The sequence below is a fragment of the Wyeomyia smithii genome, chromosome 2 (assembly GCF_029784165.1).
Source record: "Wyeomyia smithii strain HCP4-BCI-WySm-NY-G18 chromosome 2, ASM2978416v1, whole genome shotgun sequence".
In the NCBI taxonomy this organism is placed as follows: Eukaryota; Metazoa; Arthropoda; class Insecta; order Diptera; family Culicidae; genus Wyeomyia; species Wyeomyia smithii.
Window position 1 is genome coordinate 237,412,943 of NC_073695.1, and position 21,117 is coordinate 237,434,059.

Below are 21,117 nucleotides of genomic sequence, written 5' to 3' on the forward strand. Positions count from 1 at the left end.
GAGCTCTAAACTAATCTTGTTGTCAAACATTTCAATTACTAATTCTGTGTCGATTGGAGATTTACTGAATGGATTTTTTACGTAACTTTTATGTAGTTAGTTTCGGTTAGTCAGAAAAGAAAATATATGAGTTATTTTAGACAGTCTAGTAAACAGTTTAGTTTTAAGTTTTTTTTACTTACCCTCTGGTTCGAGTAAAAGGTGTCAATATCCTCGAGAGGCGTGGAGGCCAATTCCGGAGGGAAGCCGCCCTGCAGTCGAACAGGAAGTGGCACTCCCTGCTCGAGTGTGGAATCCGGCTGGGGGCCTTCATCTTCGTCTTCGTCGTCGTAGCGTATCTGTGCGGCAGATCAGGGTTTGGTTGATAGTTGATATAATTTCGAGTGATTCATTAAATTGGTTCGTTCGTTCGTTTCATTTAGCGGAGATACATTTTCGGATGTGCGTGTGAGCAACGGGGAAAGTAACAGTCATTTTACGAAGAGTAGAAAGAAACAGGGACAAATAGTTGAAGAGATAGAAAGGGGGAGGAAACAGAAAAGAGTATTGTGTTAGTATACATCGGTAATTACATCTAGAAGGCTAGATGAGTGTGTGCTGGAAACGAAAAGAAATCTCCTACACATATGAAGAGACAGACAGTGACGGAGTAAACAGTAGCACAACATCGGACTTATGAATTGTGTAACGGTTGTGTCTGACTTCCAACAAATAAATCCGAAAATATCACCCAAAAACTAATGAAAACCATAGAAAGAAGCTTTAATAGTCTTAGGAAAACGTACAGAGCAGTTGTATCGAAAAAACATCACATATTATATTGTTAGAAAATATTACAAATATATTTATAGCTATGTACACAAAACGAGATATCATGTATAACCGAAAAGGGAAAATAAGCTGTGGAGCTTAGAATAAGATCCCAAACAAAAGAGAATAAGACGGTAAACAATGACAATGAGGCGTCCTCCACTCGATCACACGCAGGCATACGGTAGACGTAATTCAATGTGTAGGAAAAACTCTTCGGAATCATAACTAATAGAGTATATATAGTGTAAAAAAGAATGTAGGACATCTAGCAACAGATTGCGCAATACGTTTTAACACTCGAGAGTTGCTTTTGACTGCAACTTAGTGGATTTTTTGCTCGACTTTACAGTCGTTGAGCGATTAAAACGGGTTTTCAATAAATATTTTCACAGTTAGCGTAATATTTTCAGTTTGTGAACATGTCGATTGTTCACTCAAAAGCTGCAGATAATATTGGTCACCCAGGGCAAAGTTTTTTTTTCTTATGCTTAGCTGCTACATAGTGAGAACGTTTAAACCTGGAATACGGCATTTCAAGCGACAAAGAGGACGCATGGTTACTTTCTACTCCAATGTATCTAACGACGAAGGTGGAAAGAAGACGCATGGCTATTTTCAGATTTGGTAAAAAGGCAACCCATAAACTCGTATTATATTTGTAAGTTATCTTCTTTTTCTTCTTCTTATACAGAATTGAATCTTAGATTTCTCACGCTGTTCTGTTTATTCGACACAAAATTCGTTACCAACTATTAATGTTTAGGACATTTGCGGGGCTGTCACTTCCAGTCTCTCCCACAATAGATCACAATATATCTAATACCCAACATAAAAAAACAGCCTCTCACAACTTGCTTGTTAGATCAGCATCGTAACTCGAAAGCAACTTTGTTTTTGTTATAAAGGTCGGACTCGATTATATATAGTCTCCGATTTTTTTTCACTATATATAATCGAATTTTATATATAATCGAATCAGAGAAAAAAAATGGATTATATTTATTTTTCATAAATGATATGTTGTTTTCGAATAAATAAGAAGAATTTTATTTTTGATTCATCCCCCTAAAAGTCAGAAAACACATATCTCACAAAAAAAAATACATATCTTGTAGTTATCCCTGATGTAATTGCAGTTATTAAAAAAAATATAAAAGTATATTTAGATTTGTCAATATGTTTGTATTTAATTTCTTAAATTTTAAAAAAATATTTGTTTTTAATTTATTTTAATTTTTTTATTTTTGAATTTATTTTTATTCAGGTATTTCTAGTAAAGTATTTTTTTTCATTTCAAATTTTTTCAAACAATTTTCGAAATTTAATTTTTTTAGATTTTTTCCCTTTCTATCAAACGTTACGTGTTTTGTAGATATTCTCTTACGATATATTAGCTCTAGATAAGTCTTATTTTAAATTAGAATAATTTTTTTTTTGCTTCTATATATAATCGAGTCTAAAATTATATATAATCGAATCATATATAATCGAGTCAATATATAATGGAGTCTCTATATAATCGAGTCCGACCTGCATTAGTTTAATTCTCCAAGTACTGTAAATTTCAACACTCAAGCTATGATGCAACTTTTTGCTCTGAAAAATTAACGAAAAAAGAACTTTCACGTCGATCTTAAAGGTTCAAACCGTCTAAATACTGACTGTTCTTTCAATTTCTGCTATTAGGAAGTGTTCGTACAGTGAAGAGCTATACAACATGATAAGGAACGGAATGTTATTTAACAAACATACTTTTTATTACACTAGTTATAATAATTCGCCTTTTATCCTAAAATTTTCTAAGCAGACTAAAACTTTGAAACTTTTTCGAAGTTTGAATCAAAACCAAACCAAATTTTAAAATATAAATCGTAAGCAATTTCGGTTCCAAATAATTAGCAGGAACGTGCTCGTGATCTAAATTTTAAAAATTTATTTTATTCTAGAGTAATCACCTATATTCATCTTATTTCTCTCATTTGTCCAATTTACCGTCAAATTTCTACAAATTTTTGAAAGTAAATCTATTTGCTTCTCGATTTTCTCAAGTGTCTAAAAGTTTTACGTTGAAAATATGGTAAAATTTGACGATAAATTGACCAAAAAGGCTTGATGAGATGAATATAGGTACTGAGATGAATATGGGAGCGGTTCCCCTATTTGAGCTGCATTTCTCTCTATTGCGAGGTTTTGAGCAATTTCATTATTTATGTTCAGTTGTCATTTTTGATTGTTTGTCTTGTCTCTGTTTCATCTCTCTGGTCTGTCTTTGGTTTGTCTAAGTTTCGTCACTGTTTTTTCACTGTTTCGACACTGTTTTGTCTTTGTCATGTCTCTTTTTTGTCACTGTCTTGTTTCTGTCTTGTCTCTGTCTTGTTTTTGTCTTGTCTCTGTCTTGTCACTGTTTTGTCGCTATTTGTCTCTGTCTTGTTTCTGTCTTGTCTCTATCTTGTCTTTGTCTTGTCTCTGTTTTGTCTCTGTCTCTCTTGAATCTGTTTTGTCTCTGTCTTATTTCTGTTTTGTTTTTGTCTTGTCTCTGTCTTGTTTCTGTCTTGTATTTTGCTTGCAAATATCTTGTCATTGTTTTGTCACTTTTTCCCTATTTTGTCTCTGTCGTGTCTCTTTTTCTTGTCTTTGCCATGTGTCTGTGTTGTCTCTGTTTGGCTCTGTCTTGCCTCTGTCTTGTCACTATCTCGTCTCTGTCTTGTTTCACCCTTGTTTACGTCTTGTCCCTGTCTTGTCTTTGTCTAGTCAATATTTTGTCTCTGTTTTCTACCTATCTTGTTCCTGCCTTGTTTTGTCTTGTTTGTGTCTTGTATCTTTTATGTCTCTGTTTTGTCTATGTCTTGCCTCTGTCTTTTCTGTCTTGTCTTCGTCTTGTAACTGTCTCGTCTTTATCTCGTTTTTGTCTTGTCTGTGTCTTGTTTCTATCTTGTCTCTGTCTTGTCTCTGCCTTGTCCCTGCCTTATCTCTGTCTCGTCACTGTCTTGTGACTTTGCACAGATTAGGGTTTGCCGGGAATTTCCCGGAAAACGGGAACGTAAAAGCTCATTTTTTGGAAAATTCCGGGACCCGGGAATGAAAAAAAAGTTCTTAGCAAAATTGAGATTTGTAATAAAGTTTATTCATGAAGGGTAACAAAAAAAAAAAAACAATATCATTAAATTCGTTACCGATTCTCATGAGAAACGAATTGAAAAACAAAACATATTTAAGTTCACATCAGAACCTCACGATCGATTATTGTTGCAAATATTTGCAGAAAAGGGGATTTCAGGGTCTTCATGCCGTCAAACAATCGCTTCAGATCCAATGTCAATTTTCCGTTGAGCCCAAATAATGTAATTTCCTTCTGTAAAACTTTGCTTAAATCTGCTGCACAGTGGTCTAAAAAGGCAAAAAGCGGAACTTAATTTCATAGCGCCTTCCACCACCATCCTCGCTTAATATCGTCTTAGAAACAATTGTTTTTTTATGAACGACCAGCATAATCACAAATTATCAAAAGTAATAAAAAGTCTACTATGAAAACTAACTTTTTTGTATTAAGAGATAGGGGAATGACTTATTTGGCAAAGTTGTAGAAGGTTTGAAAATATGATACTTTCTTGAACAAACGAAATTTCTAGCTTTATTAGGTACAAAGTTATAAAATATATTCTGTGGAAGTTACTCGGAATTAAGCATTTCGTACTTATTTTTTGTTGGTTGCATTTGAAACGAGAACGTTGTTCGAGAAAGTTGGCACATAAAACATACATTTTTAAGTCATAAAGTAGGCAATTTAAGTGATTTTTTCGACGATGCGAATAATGAACAACAAAATAAGATTTTTTCGAAGATGCGAATATTATAGGACAAAAAAAATGTTATTAGTTCATGAAGCATACATTTTCCCCAAAGACCACATATTTCCAGGACTTTTCCTTACAAAGTTGTAGCCTATTTTTCCGATAACTTCAAAAACGTATAAAGTCCAAAGGGGCAAGTGGAATGATGATGTCAATACTTTTCCTTAAAGTTTAGCTCAAGTACTACAAACTGCTGTAGGTTTCATTTGTCCCAATCCACCTATATCAGAATATTAATGTGTATATACACAGTTTGAATGCTATAGTGTATTAGACAAAGTTTTTGTAGATCTCAAGGGGCAACTTTTGATGTACATAATTATTGATTAATTCCCCTAAAAGTGAGATAAAAACTTCATTTTTTCGGTTACTTGTCCAATCAAGCTGAAATCTTCAGCAAAGTTGTTGGCGATCTTATGTAAAAGAACTTTGCTAAAGATAAATATCTTATCTTATGTAAAATAACTTTGGTTCTATCTCTCGAAAATCAACCACATATAGGAAGTTTTATACACAGACATCATCAACATTTCTAATAATCAAAACACACCAAATAACTTTTTCTGATGTGATTTTAGTGGCTTCAAAATCAAGTCCAAAATTTGCCCGAGGTTTGTTCAGCAGAAATGTGACAAAATGTCTTGAACATAGTAGGCCTCTAAAATCGCATCAAAAAAAGTTATTGTTTTTTTTTTATTTTCAGTAATTTCATGACGTCTGTGTATAAAATTGCCTGTATGTGGTCGATTTTCAAGAGATAGAATCAAGATTGTCTACAACTTTGCTGAAGACTTCACTTTAGCTTGATCAGTAAAAAAAATGAAATTTTTATCTCACTTTTAAGAGAATTAATCAAAAATTCATGTACATCAAAAGTTACCCCTGGAAATCTAAAACAACTTTATCTAATACACTATAACATTTCAATTGTGTTTTTACACTCAAATTGCTGAGGATCACGTTTTTTACGTTTTAAACCACTGCTGTACACTGTGCGCTGGTGTTTGATTTCTAAAATACTTCCAAATCACCGATTCCAGCTCATGCTATATTCCTTTAGAAACGGGAGTGTCCAATCCTTGCAGTTCGCTGAAGAGAAAGCTGAGTGTTAGGCAGGCATTAGACGAGACAACTATTTGCTATATTTGGTATGGATATTTTACACGCAAAAGTTGAAGTCTTGTACAATCATTGTGTCTTCCCGATTCGCACAAATGTTGCACAGAAATCGCACAATAAATGTGTGAAACGCATAACGCAACAGTTGTATTGCGAATACATTGACATGGATTGAAATCAGAATATGTATCATATACCGACACTTTATTTCTCACATCGAGTGTATTAGTGACTGTTCTTTCTCTCTTGCTCGTAGATTTTCCATGTACGTGCGACGAGATTACGTCACATATAATTTGCAGGTTGCTCTTTCGCTTCTTTTTCGGTTCGGGTTGCGACGCGCAAGACGATGTCTCGTCGCTTTACGAAATGAGCGAGACACCCGTGCCTTACGTACTAGATGCCAGTGTTGTTAGTCTCACTCATACTGTCGATGCGTGCTTGCTGCTACTCAGGGGAAAGCGTGTGTGCAGAAGACTTGAGAAGCGTAGCGTACGTCTCGTTCTCAAGCAGAAAGGAGGAGAAAGGTTTTGATTCTCGCTCGCTTTGCAAAGCTGCTTGATACCAGCTGAAACTGTTTAGGTGTAGTAGTTTGGAGGTGACAAATACATTGAAAAAACGCTAGAGCATTAATTGCGTTATGCCCAACACGCAATCATTGTACTGGTTCCAAACCACATCAACAATTGCGATAAAAACGCACAATTTTGTACTAATTTCGCACCATCCAACTTTTGCGTGTAGGGTAAAATATTTCTTCGGGGTATTATATATGCTATGTTATTACACTAGAGCAAATATTTGCTTAAACTCTGTTTGCTTGAACGGTAGCAAAACCTCTTCGCTTACTCTGCTCAGTACTGAACTAACTAGCAAAAAACGACATTAGACAAAACAAATATTTGCCTAACTTTTCGTTTACTGAGTAAGACAGGAAATATTTCTGGCAAATAACTGATAGCTTAACCCTTTCCGACCGAGCCCACACAATTGTGTAGGTAAAAAATGACTGATAACAAAACCTAAATCGAAGCAAGTCCTATATAAAAACACTTGCTTGCTCCTTTTTTTATTTTCCGTAGCAGCTGCGATGTTGACACTAGCGGTGTGAAAAATAAAACAACGAATAGGACGTTCAAAAAGCGAGAGAGAAGGTTTTGTTTAAGTCACCTTCTACCTACGCAGTTATATAGGCCCGGTCGGAAAGAGTTAAAATTGTATGGCAAACAAACATTGACCGTCATTTCAAGCAAATATTTGCTTCACATAATGCCCACTTAGTGCTGCTCCACAATTTTATGACGTCAGTTTGCACTATTGTAAAGAAATATATAGTTGATCTTACAAAATTTTCCGCGGTACTTGAATGTGTAAATTTGATTTATATAAATATTTTTCCGGAAGGACAAAATTACTGTCTACATCTTTTCCGAAGTCATAATGCTACACAAACCGTTCTGGTTTTAATTTTTTTTTTTCAAATTTGACCTTTTTACTTTTTATTTTATCCCACTCTCCAACAAGCTCTTAAAGCAAGATGCCACTGCCTCGACTGTGTTGACCCTCCCAGCTGGTCTCGAGGTACGATGCTGGCCTAACAAGCCAGTCGTCGTAGGTTCGAGTCTCGACTCGGGAGAGACTGTTAGTGTCAGTAGGATCGTAGCGCCTGGCCCCGCAATTGTCCTGTACACTTGACAGTTGGCTGAGAAGTCTAAATAACTAGACAATGATGTTTTGTTATCCTTTTGCAAATAAAAAAGATTTAAAATAATTTACTTTTTGAAATAATTATTTGAACTTTTGTAAATAGGTACCATTTTTGTAAAAATTCTTTTCAAAAATTACTCATGATTGAAATAAAAGTTGAAGAGATTGTGTGTGAAACACGACCGGAGCGTTTACTTAGAATTACGGTAGCCTATCTTGTAAATGCATTTCTTGTAATAGGTTAGGAAATACAGTCGATTGGAGTAGTAAAATATTCATATAAGGTTGTGTTCGGACATTTTAGGCTTATTTCCAGGAACCGGAACATGAAAAACTTGAACTTTAAAATGGTGCTGCAGTTTACTTCTGGCCTTTGGGCGTTATTCCGGTTCCAAAAATATAATATTTTGCTTTATTTCCAGCACTGCGTTCTGAACAAAACTCTACATTCTCCAATAGTACAATAGCTAACATCATGAAATCACAATTTTCCTCATTTTGGTGGACGCTTTACTATTGCAAGAATTAAGTAAAGCCGTTGGAAACTGTTATAAGCAGTTGAAGTTGGACAATTTTCGTGACGCTCTCAATGTTTTCGATATTTCAATTCGCACATCTATCCCAGGATATTGCCGTAAGACGTAATTTACGCAAAAGAAAACAATTAGCACAAAATTATATCTTTAGCTTATAGTAACATATGTGTAAAATTTCAGCCAGTATATAAATGGTCGACTGAACTGCTTGTCCTATTTTTCCGGAAATTGCTCAATTAAATTAGTGTAACTGTACCTAAATCTGAGAATTGAGTATTAATCTTGTGCAATCTATAGCGTTAAGCTGACAAACGACTCACTCTTGCTTTAGGAACTTGTTGGCAATTTTATAGGCTTTAAAACTTTGTTGAACTAAGTAATTTGGTTTACTTTGCTTTTTAAAGCATTATCTCAGTAACCTTTGGAAAGAGATTGAGTTTGTTTCTTATAAAAAACACGACAAAGCAATCGTATCTACACAGTAAAAAAAAATTTACCTTTCTTTAAATGCACATAAATGGAGCATTGGAAACCATGTAATATTCCGTGTGGCATTATATTCAAATGCAATGTTAATGAATATATTGTAAATTTGCATGCATATTTATATTTAAAGCTTTAAGTTTATGTCACTTAACGTACAAATCTACATGGTCACTTAACGTACAAATCTACATGGTTTAAAACGAATCTCTATGGGGCATTATTAACGTATGAAATTATATATGTTTTTCACTCAATGTGCTAGAAACCGTTATGCGCTTTTATTTGTATTAGTTGTAAATTTCATTTTTTGGTACTGTGTAAAGCGACGACAATAAAAGTGCTGTCGAAGTTGTTATTTCCTTTATCAAAAAAAAAAAATTCAGTACTGCATCAAAGAAATAAAAATAGCATGATTTTACATTATTTCGTTTTATGCAGTACGCATTAAAAATTCTTAATACTACACGTCACGTAAAATATTATCTCATTTAATATTCAGTTGACTCAGACGTAAACCACGATTTTGTTTGGAAATTATGTGCAATGTGGAATATTATAAAATTTTCTATCATAAGCGATGGAGGCAATTCTTTACATGCGATTCGACATAACGTGTTTCTTACTGTGTAGGACTGAAGGATGATCCAACTTGCAGTCAAAAAACTAGCTTATTTAATTTTTTTTGCAATTCTTCTAGTAAAATTTAATAGCCAAGCTCCTTAAGTTAAGGACCAGCTGGGAAAAATTGGCAATATAAAACACACCAGCTATGAAATTATTCTATTTACCGTGAGGCGCCCTAACTCTGCGCGGCTCTTAATTCTGCACACTTCGTATCAAAATGTTGATGCCGTTTAGTAAAAAAGGAAACATAAGCAGAAAGTTAACTAATTATATATAAGAAATCACTTCCAAACATCATTTTTGAAAATCTGCTTTTAATTGATATTTTTTTAACATTTCAATAAGAACTGAGCATTAATAAGAGGCACGCAGAATAAGGGCGCCTTACGGTACATTCATCTCAAAAATTTCCACCAAATATCAAAGAAGATATGGCCAGTCATGTACCGAGATTTTCCGTTTCGTCAATAAACGTGCGATGAAATACCCTTTGTCGGCGTTTCCCATAGAAGGCACAGACTCTAGACGACTATGTAACTATCATTGCTCACACATTCAGCTACCAACACACATTCGTTTCACAATTTCCTTGCGTTCCCATTTGGTAGATTTCCTTTTGTGGCGCTCCAGTTGGCTGCAGCAACTTCAATGGTCCTCGTTTTCAGCGAGGAAATCATCGACACAGCAGAGGAAACGCCAAAGCCTTTGCCAACCGAGTGTCGGCGACGGTGACGACGTCCTTCACTGAGTGACGGCCGGTAGTGGCAGCGCGATGTGGTTCTAATTCGCACATCGGACGCCATGCATGACAGGAAATTAAAATCGACATATTTGTGTGCAATCGATGCGCGATGCATCCTTCTGTTTCGCGGCACCGACCTCCAATCAACCCAACCCGTCACCGTTTCGCGGAAGGGCGGTTTTCAGCGCTTTCGGTACCGAGAGGAAATATGATATTGCTGTTGGATGTTTGCTTCAAAGATAATTACTCTGCAAAAAATTGCCACTTGATAACAGGAAACGAGAAATTGTTTTTTTCTCTTGTTTATAAACCCGCTCAGCCAAGCTAAATTACATTACATAGAAAATTGAAACGATGCGTCACACATCCTGCGGTGTTCCTCGTATTCGTTCCAAAAATGATTAAAAAACAACTCAACTGATTGCAGAGCAAAAAAAAAATCCAGTTTCGGTGCCGCTTGGTAAACGGTCTAAACGCTTCGTGCGAGCGACCGCAGCGGTAAAATGCTTGTTTGGCAGGAGGTAAAAATATACTAATGACAGCACAAACACAGAACTGTTGTTCCGTATTCCAGCAAGGTGAACTGCTGCTCTACATACGGACCACGAGAGGAAGAGAAAAGAACGAAAATTAGGATGAATATGCAACGTACAATGGTATTTTTTCCCCATTAGTTTGTTGTTTTGTTTTGAGGTGAAGTACAGTGGAAATCAGTTCAAGCCCATCAACTGCACACACCCACACCCACGACGTGCAGCTGGGAATGCGATCCTGAACTTGTGGGCGGGTTTCGTACCCAGCAGTGACGGGAGATCGATTTTCGCTTGTATTCCGTGGGACGAGGTGTCTTTTCTAAGGAAGCGTGTATTGAAATTATGCAATAAAATTATTTCTGCCTGTTCGGATTCGCTGTTGAGTTATTTGATACTAACAAATGCAATTGAATGATAACGGTAAGATAATATTAAATCTTAGTGAATTTATCATGAAGTCGTGAAAATTTATCTGTAGTAAAGTGTGTTAGTTTTTCAGAAAATTTGTTCATACACTAACAGAATCTAGCGTGAGCAAATATAGAAATTATTTCACTGTATTTGCTGACTCGGGCTAGACAAAAACTTATCGCGATTTGATTGATATCACTTTCAGGATATTGACTAGCTCTAACAATTTATCTCTTCGGGAAAGAAATTGACCTCTTTTGAATATTTATCACATCGGAGTGGAAAAAGAATCCCCAATTGATTGTCAGCATCAGCATTTTATCGGAATCATTTTGATTGGGATGAACTTTTTCCCAATGAGCACACATTCACTGTTTCTTCTGCTTGAAAACACAGACACATACGTGCGCACACACATAATACCAGCTAGTAATCGGAAACCGGTTGCTCTGGGAATCCATTGCTGATTGAATGAATGTTTTCTCGATTTTCCCCGGCTGGATGATATTGGATAGTTTATCGATCAATGAGGGATGAAACCTTATCATAGTTTCGCATTTAATTGGGATTCTGGAAATTTCACAAATTGCATATGCTTTAACTTGCCACATTACCATTTTCGCCCTTTTCATGTATACCAATCGAGGCGTTTGTTATTCGAACAACAGCGTGAAAGCCTCTCATGATTAAAATTATCCTCTTATTTGAGATGGTCTTTAAATCTAAATAATTTAGGAGGTAATCTAAGATCATTATTGAGCCGGTGCCGCACTCACCTTAAAATTTTCATAAAATTAATCTAGCGTCTCGTACTGCTTAGTTATTTTACAATCTTTCAGCTTCTCACTATTTACTATACACATATTTTGCCTCAAATTATCTGGTTATTATTGTCAGTTTTTAGCTAGCGTTGAGGGTCATATACAAGTCAACACTACTCAAAAAGCTTCTGTTTTGTAAGGTTTTTCATTAAAATATTTAAAACAATTTTTACGCTTCGCTGGTCATCGTAATTCTAAAATGTACTACGCGCCTCCATGAGAACAAATGAAAAAAGAATGAAAGGAGTCGCATGGTCATTTTATAAATTATTTTGACATTTCCAAGTGTTGTGCTCTTAGATATAGAAAGCATAATTTTGGTGAAATAAAAAAAAAACAGATGTTAACGTTTTGGAAATTCATGTTTATAATCCTACAAATTTCACATTTTTCTGTGATTAAACATGGAAAAATGTTCAAACCGACACTTGAAAAAAATGTAAGAAACCATCCCACAATAATTGAACTGACAGTCACACATCCTTCTGTGGTTTGTTCGAATGGCAAAACAAAGAGTTTCAACAAATTGTCTAATCAAATCTAAGCCTTAACGGATGACTAAACAGAACTGCTTTCGTTTCAAATGAACTTTTGCGGTTACTTCCTACAGCATAAAAAAAAATCAAGCTAGTTTCATCCATCTAGATAGAACACAGAATAAAAAGAGAGATGTTCCGATGTCACCCTGTTAAGGGGTTGTCAGAAGTGAGCCCCCTTCAATGACGGTTTTCTGCATTGACGAGGACCACGTACCGTTTTGGTATTCTTTTTTGGTAAACATGTGTATGAGTGTTTACGGTTTTGTGGTTCCGTGAAGATGCAACTCGAAAAACGCTGATTTCGAACAAACTTGCTTGTGAGTACAATTATAAGGAAAGGCAAAAAATGACACGACCAAACAGAAAAATAAAACAGACAGAAAACAAAAATGCGACTGTTTGGAGGAAAGTTGTTGTTTGTAAAAAGAAAAACAATTGATTGATAAGTTGGATAGAAATCTTACTTCTTTTTTCTTTTTCTTCCGACCAAAACCATTCTGAAAATATGCATTTTGAAGTTAGTTCACTGTAGTTTGCGTTAGTGGATTATTGCGCATTAGGTTTGAATTGCTAATGATTAACTATAGCCTAAGTAGTAATGATTCAGCTAATTGAACTTTATATTCTGCGATTAACGGTTTGTGTTTGCACTGATTTTAGTTAGATGATATCTAGTCGAAACGCACAAACAGAAACAATAGTAAACGAAATTAAACAGTTCTAGTTAGCTGGCATTTGGTGGTTGTGGCTGTAGTGAACATATTCCTATTCTAAGAGTTTTGTTAGGTTTTCGAATATTTTGTTTGTTTGCAACTTTTTTTCCACTGTCAGTTTCCAATTCAGTTCAGCGCCAATAAGAGCTTCAATCAAATGCAGCTAAGAGATATGCGCATCTAATTTTTGTTTTGTTTGGCTTATGTTGCACGAGCATTGAACCGATCTTACTAAAATAAACAAAGTGGTGATGATTCACTAGGCGATTTAGCGTCTAATAAGTAACTATCGGTTGCAAATATTGCTTGGTTGATTTTAGTCTGAGAAAAGAAAAATAAATGTGACTAGACGGTGTCTGTGTAAAGAGAGATAGAGAGCACTAAAATGGCGCGCTTCGAGCGGTAGAGCTAAAGATATGTTGATTTTCATAGGTGTGTTGGTGTGGCAGAGCTGTGGAATAGCGAATCATAACTGGCCGAATGAATTGCTTTGTTAGAGTTAGCGGGAGGGGACGTTTTCCGTTGATCAAGTGTACGATCTGAATAGACAAAATGGACGAATGAGCACTTTGGTTTTGATGGGTTTTTTGTTGATCGATACTGTGGCGAACGAGTCGATCTTGAGAAACTAGAGCTAATCAAAAAAACGTAAATGGAGTAAACGAACAAAATTTGAAATATTCAGAAACAAAGAAAACATATTCTACCCTTTAACATAACCATAACTTCCAACCTCAGCAGGATAGAGTAAAAATAAAAACCGCAAACTTAAACATTGTACATCGTAATCAAATCAAAGTACTTTGCAACCACTTTCTCGAGAAATAGACCCATTTCACGCTTAAAATCAAAAACTAAACGGATAGCAGCTTTTTGCAAAATAATATCATACAATCAAACCAAAACCATTCCGAAATTAATATCAAATACCAATGTAGAATAGTATAGAAACTATTTGTACAATACAATTAGAACACTTCACAACGCCAATCAGAAGTAAAGAAGAAGAGAAACTAAATAACACTGGACAACAAAACATAACAAATATCGATCTTGGAGAAAGGAATTCATCTGTTTTTTAACATTTTTGATATTTATCAGAAACCTGTAGATTGTGCGGTTTTCAAAAAAAAAAAACAAATGTTCGAAAATTCGGTATTGTGAATTAAAACATAATGCGTCTTTTTTCTGGAATCTTTGAAGGTCCCTTGTTTTTCACGGTTAAACCATGACAAACAAGTCACATTAATTGAAATCGTTATTTTTCAAAGAAATAACACAATACTAGCAAATTCCAAATAAGTATCAAAAATGTTTCGAAAACTGTAACTCTCCATTGCTCCAAACTGCATGTTGACCAGTGTTATTCAAAGACATAAGAGAAACATTTGGAAAACAGGATCAAATTTGAAAGTAGGTTTTAAGTTAATTTACAACATCCGACAAAAAACAGCTTATTTATACAAAAACTGAATGTACATTCGTAGAGGTGAGACAAACATAAGTTCGAACGCAATATTTACAACAGAAAGCATGACGGACAGAATTCAATTTGTACAGGTCACAGGAGGAGATAGGAGCTTTACAACCAACTTAACACCGTTTACTGTTAGGTAAGAAAGGACCATTAATTAGAACTGAAAACTGAAGGTCACGGGGTAGTGTTCGACAACGGATGAAGACATCCCTGTCACTTGATAGCGTAACTAACAAATTAAGAAAGGGATGAGAAGTGTTTAACAGTGTCTCAACGAGCGGGTAAAATGAATCCGAATGAGAAGTTATGCTACGGTATGAGTGGGAAGGTAGAAACAAAATCAAACTATGTGAGTGTTTTTTTTAGATCTCGGCTAGAAATTGAAAAGGTCATATTCCCCAGCAACGCAACAGTGAGCAGCCGTTTTGGTACGTCCTTTTCAATTTCCTACCTTGGAGTACCTAATACCTACTCGTAACAAAATGAACACGACGACAGGTTTGAAAGAGATGAGACAGGGTAGAATTTTGATTTCGTTAATGGAGAGGTCTAAGAATGTTTTTTTAACTCTCCTCTATTTGCAAAGCTTGGTTGCGAAAGGACAGGAATAGAAAAAGCAGAGCGGAGGGCAATTTATGCAGCACAAGCGGAAGCAGTTGATAAGAGCTCGAGAGCAAGACAATTTTTCGGAAGATAGGTAGACTTAATAGCGGGAGAGAAAAGCAGCAAGCGGCAGAACGTTTTTTCCTCTATTCTTTAACGTCATACAGGCCTAGTCTATTGCATGAGTAAAGCACCAAGGCAGGTGGGAACAATCGTCGCTTACCTCCCCCTCGGCTCGCTTCTTTTCCAATTCGCGCTGTTTTGCTTCTTCATCTGCGATGCGTGCTTCAATGGCTTGTAATGATTCACGGGTGAAAGGACGGAACAAGCTACGTTCTTCCTCAGATATCGAATCGGAGTCTTCGGTCATTGTCTATTTGGCCAACAATGAGAGCCTCAGATTTCCAAGGCCTGCAAGGGAAATGAAAAATAAGGGGAAAGGTTAAATAGTCGTCTTAGCACAAAAGAATTATATTTAGTTGAGTAAATGGTGCTACGTTATTGTCATAGCATTATTATTACTGTAGTTGAAAAATGTAATTTAAATCTGTTAGGAAAATTTACATTCGATTGAAACTAAGATCGTTGGCGAGTGACATGTATGACATGCTCAAAAACATACACGTACGTACACGTACATATTCATACTCCCTTGCATCCATGTACGTACTTGAATAGTTTGAGGATTGCTTGAAACGGTTTTTGAGGTCATATTATTTTGCGATAAAAGTTGAAGTTGTAAAATCCATTTGCTGCACCTTGTGTTCACTGTTTCCTGGTTGTTGTTTTTTTTAATCATGTTGTACTTTCAACGTGTCTTTTATTTGAAGATAAAATTTTGAAAATTGAAAATAGAGTCGCGAAAAACTTTGCTTTCGTAACCTGATATACTCGGCTGGCTTTACAGCAAATTGTTGCTAAAATAGATATCATTATATTTAATATTTTGTTAGTTAAAAACATGTTTTTTAGTACTCAATCTAGTTTTCCATCGTTCTTTGTTTCAGTTTGTTATTTTCATTCTGATTGTCGGCCACTAAACTTTTGGGACATTTATTAAATTATTTAATTAGTATTTATTTATTAAATAAGAATAATAATTTTAATCTTGATTATAAAATGAATATTGAAAATATTCATAAATCAAACAGATTTGAGGAGTACAAGCTCAGTGTCATTCCATTATATTCGGTTAGGGCACGAAAATTTATTTTCTTTGAATAGTTGTACATTGTTAAATATGGGTATACAGTTGGGTGGGGCAAAGTTATCGTTTTCTCTAGTTTTTTGGTTCCATTCGGAGCCCCACACAATCCTAAGCTTACTAAACATTCCAGAAGTCAATTGGTTTTGTCTCCGCTTGGCGCATTGAATTTCAAATTTGTATGAAAATTTGTATGGGAAAACCTACTTTTTTGCATTTCCCTTCCTAGAGAGCTTAGTAATACTTGAATAATGCAATACATTGCGTTAAAGTATAGTAATTTAGATGCTTAACAACTTCGCCGAAGAAACTGAAAAGCTAGGATGTCCATAAAAAAAATTATGACTGTTCAAAGAAGAGTATATCGAATTAAATTCATTTTTTCTGCCAACACAACCCATCAGTAGGATTACCATCAGAAGTTTCATGTCGTATCGAGTCTGGACACTCAGTTGGACCCAGCAAACAAATGTAGGTCAATGTTCTAGGTGCAGATAGGATTTACACCATGTTGCAGAGGTTCTGATCAAAATCTGACTGAAACCGATACAAAAATATTTTCTGCATTCAATTCGACAAACTCAACTTTGAACAGTTATAACATTTTTAGGGACATCCTAACTCTTTGGTGTCCTCAGTAAAGTTGTTAGGCATAGAAAAACTACCTTTTAAAGTCATAAAACGTATGGTTTAAGCCATTCTCAGGTCTCTAAGAGGAAAATGCAAAAAAGTGGGTTTCCCCATACAAATTAGAAAGGCAATGCGCCAAGCGGTTGTCTCCGCTCGACTTTTAATGAATTTAAGATTGTTTGGAGACCCAATTAGAACAAAAAAAACTTGGTTCTGGATTTGTACCATCAAGTTTAATTTTTTCCATATAACAACGTGGGGTGTTGTTAGTATACAGGTTCTAGAGGGCTGACTTAATATCCTTCAAGGGGTGATAGAGAACCCTATTTGATGAAAAAAGAGTTATTAACTTTTCTCAGTTTCTGTTTTTTTTCACCTTTAACGAGGTCTATGAGTGAAATAACAGCTAAACTTAATGTTAAAGGTCAACTTGTGGAGCAGACTTTAATGTTTAATTTGGTTAACAACAAAATTTATGTTTATCATATGTACATAGCAGAGAGAATATTGCAGTATAGTTTTCAAAAAATAATTAATTTCACATTTGTTCCTTTCTAAATGCTTCTTATTCTCTCTAATTTTTAGTTTTTAGGACAATTTGAATTACAAAATTTTCTCAGCTTTTCAACGAAACCAGCAGGGTTGAGCTAGCTGTCATACTTCTTGTGCTAGATCACGTTAAAGATAAACATAACCGAAAACTGAAAAAAAAGTGAATAACTCTGCAGTAGTTAAATTTTGGCCATATGCGGAGGATTTTTTTTCATCCAATGGGATCTTTTATCACCCCTTAAAGAATTTTAGGTCAGCTCCCTAGAACCCCGTATATTGTACAAATCTCTGTATATTTTTATATTCTTTTCTTGTCCATTGTTCAGAGCTCTCTATCATTTTTTTCTATTTTCTTCTTGGTCGTTTTTGACATGGGACTTCGTCTTTGTTTTCTATGCTGTAATCAAACTTCAAACGATAATACAGCATGATGGATAACAATAATCAATATGTTGTTGGATAGATACAAAGTTGGACAATTTTGTAACACGCTAGCTTTCGTTATTATTTCATTGTTCAGCCCAGCGATAAAAAATTGATAAAAAAAATCAAGGACAAATTTACGCTAACAATGAACCAATCATATGCGAGCATGCCTATCACAGACGACATGAACAGAAACCAACCATTTACTGTGACATATTTTATATCAGTACAAAAAAAAAAGAATCTCTCCATCCCAATAGGCCAGCCTTGAATATTTTGATGCCTCGAAAGTAATGTTTTTTTTTTCATAAATTTAAAACAACCCTCTTTCTTGAAAAAAATGTTAACCTGCTGTTAGAACCCTATAAAAACTGATGTCTAGAAAGAAAACATACTAAAGAAGACAACAGTACCGTACAGTACAGGAGAAGCATAGCGCCGCTGGTCTATCATTGCAGCGGTACACGATTTCGATTCATTACAATCAAGGCAAAACTGCAATGGTACTGATGATGATGATTAACAGTTTATCTCATGATTATGGTTACCATAAAAATCATCATTTACCCAACAAGAATCGAACATTTTTGCAACGAATATGCTTGTGGAATTTTCAGTCAAAATCCCTCTAGTTACAGTATTTAGTCCCACGCTACCATTTCATACAGCCCCTAAGGCTGTATGCCTTGTAATACTTGTCATTTCCCGACTCCCGTCGTTTGTCGTTTGCTTTTGGTCATTCTCCCATTTTTCTTTTTTCTTTTATCCTTATTTTTGTCCTTTTTTTCTATTTTGTCCTCTAAGCATTCCTTATTCGTTTTTGTCGCTGTTCTTCGATTTCTCACTTTTTTTTTCTATGCTCTGTTATTCTTGTCTTTTGCTATTTTTGTTTATTTTTCGTTTTTCACTAATTTTCTTTGACATTTTATTTTGACTTTTTATGGTGTTTTTGACTCTCTTTTTGTACATTCTATATTTGCCTCATTTGTTCCTTACACATTTTATGTCTTTTCTCTAGTTTTCCCTATTGTTCTACTATTCGCAGTTCTCTAGCTATTTTCTCTTTATCACGCTCTCTTTGCTCTTTCACCCTTTTTATTTGTATTTTCTTCAGTTTCTATTCTTTTTTTCTCTTTTTATTAGTGAATTTGCTTTTTTCTTCTTTCGCTTTTCATTTGTTCTTTCAATCTGTATCTGTACTGTTTTTTATTTCATAATTATTTGTTTTCTGTTTTCTGATATCTGTTTTCTCTTCAGTTTCTGTTTTTTGTTTTGCTGCTCTTCTCTTTTTTTAACTGTATTATTTTTTTTTCTCTTTTCTTTCAATAATTTTATATCTTTCGTGGCACTTTTCTTTTTTTTTTTTTTTTTGCAGTGTCACTTATTGAGAAGTTACATGCTGTGTGTTATAGTATTTGTATTCACCCAGACTAATTATTTTATTATCCTCTCAAGCATTTTAATAGTAGCTTTTTTACCCTTGGGATACATACCTAAAAAACCACAGTAATTCGAAAAACCGCGAATCCGCGTAAAGTAAACCACCAAGAAAGCCTTCAGAAAACCCCAAGACGCTCTACGACCAGCATTTGAAATTGTCCTTTTTGACGATCATTCCGGATCTTCCGGAGGGTTTTTTTTTGACTAATTCTTTTACTCAATAAACACTTAGACATTTTTGATTCCCAACCCGAACTAATTCGAAATTTCGCGAAAAAAAATTTGAACTACCCGGATATCGCGTAGAAAACCGCGTTAATTCAAAAATGCGCGTAAAAACCGCGTAATACAAAAATTCGCGTAGAAAAACCTGACTGTATTCTATATTTCTTGTTCGTTTCTTCCATTTCTTGCGTCATTAATTTTTCTATTTTTTGCTTTTTCACTTCTCTTGTCTATTTTTCTATATTACTTTCCCTTTGCTCTTATACCTTTATTCTTTTTTTTTATTCTCTTATTTATATTTTGTTTTCTGTTATCTTTTCTCTCTTAGGTTACTATTCTTTTTCGCTTTTGCACCTTTTCTATTTTTATATGTGAATTTCTTTTTTTCTCCGTTCGCTTTTCCTCTACGTTTCTACCTTGTTTTTATTTTACTTACCTTTAATTGGCTTTTATTTGTTCTCTATTATCTTTTTATTTTTAGTTATTTCTTTCGTCCCTTTGCTCTTTTTATTTGTGCATTTTTTTTTTCTCCTTTCTCGTTCCCTTTGGTTTTTTACCATATATCTTTGTTTTTTTTTTCTTTCTCTCTCTCTCTCTCTCTCTTCGGTTTATGTCGTTTTTTCTGTTTTGCCCCTTTTCTCATTTTATTAGTTTTTTTTTCTTCACCTATCGTTTATTTGACACGTCACAAATACAATTTAATGTTTAACGGCGCCAATTATATCTGATGACTTAAAACCTTTAAGCAAATTTTTTATCCTCGCTGCAGACTACGAGCTGAAATTAAGTCTATCTTAAAACTAGCATATATTTTTCAATTAATGTTTTGTAGTTGAATGGTCGTCTGATGATCGTCGAATGGCCATGAATATGCAGCATGTATGGATTTGCTCTGCTAAGCCACGATGTTATGAGCTGGGACAGGGGCTTGTAATCCTCCGGTTATGGTTCGTTGTTGTTGTTCGCTGTTGTTCAAGCCAAGATATCACGAAAGGCCTCGGGTTCTCAGGTCCTGGCGGATTCGTGTGGGGTTCAGTTGATGATTCCAAAATCGAGGTCTATGACGTGTTCTTGCCGTTTTGTTGAACGTGGATGGAAAGGAATGGGACTAGACTGGGGCGTGGATGGATTTCAGGAAAATGTATATAAGGGACATGTAGGGTAGGTCACGACTCGCCAAGACATCACGAACAGGAACAGCTGGTCCTCTACCCTCGGCCCGGAGGGAAGTTATTAATTTAGACCTGGCGTCACGGTGTACAGGGCATGACCAAACGACGTGCTCTATGTCGTGATAACCTTCACCACAGGCACAGATACCACTTTCCCCGAGCCCAATACGACGGAGATGCGTATCAAATCTATAGTGATTGGACATAAGCTGCGACATCACGCAAATGAAATCTCGACCTACATCCAACCCCTTGAACCACGGGCTCGTCGATACCTTGGGGATAATGGAATGTAACCACCTTCCCAATTCCCCTCTGGTCCAAGCATTTTGCCAACTGATGATCGTATTCTGACGTACAAATGCGAAAAATTCATTAAAGGCAATTGGTCTTTCATAAATTACACCGTTTGTTGCGCCCACCTTCGCCAAAGAGTCCGCTTACTCATTGCCCGGTATCGAGCAGTGAGAAGGGACCCACGCTAAGGTAATCT

The 21,117-nt window shown here is 35.3% G+C and overlaps 1 protein-coding gene across 50 annotated transcripts in view; it reads right to left on the reverse strand.

Annotated features, from left to right (window-relative positions):
* LOC129725357 (sodium channel protein para) overlaps positions 1-21,117 on the reverse strand; it is a 167,014-nt gene that overhangs the window by 87,852 nt on the left and 58,045 nt on the right. For 35 of the 50 annotated variants that reach the window (XM_055681111.1, XM_055681108.1, XM_055681105.1 and 32 more), the window contains exons 6-8: positions 15,199-15,386; positions 12,647-12,679; positions 183-338 (exon numbers count right to left, since the gene is read on the reverse strand). In XM_055681111.1, coding sequence (XP_055537086.1) covers positions 183-338; positions 12,647-12,679; positions 15,199-15,345 — 336 coding nt within the window. In that variant the 5' untranslated portion in view covers positions 15,346-15,386. The remainder of the gene's footprint in view (positions 1-182; positions 339-12,646; positions 12,680-15,198; positions 15,387-21,117) is intronic. The other 15 variants (XM_055681112.1, XM_055681107.1, XM_055681101.1 and 12 more) reach the window with 1 other exon arrangement.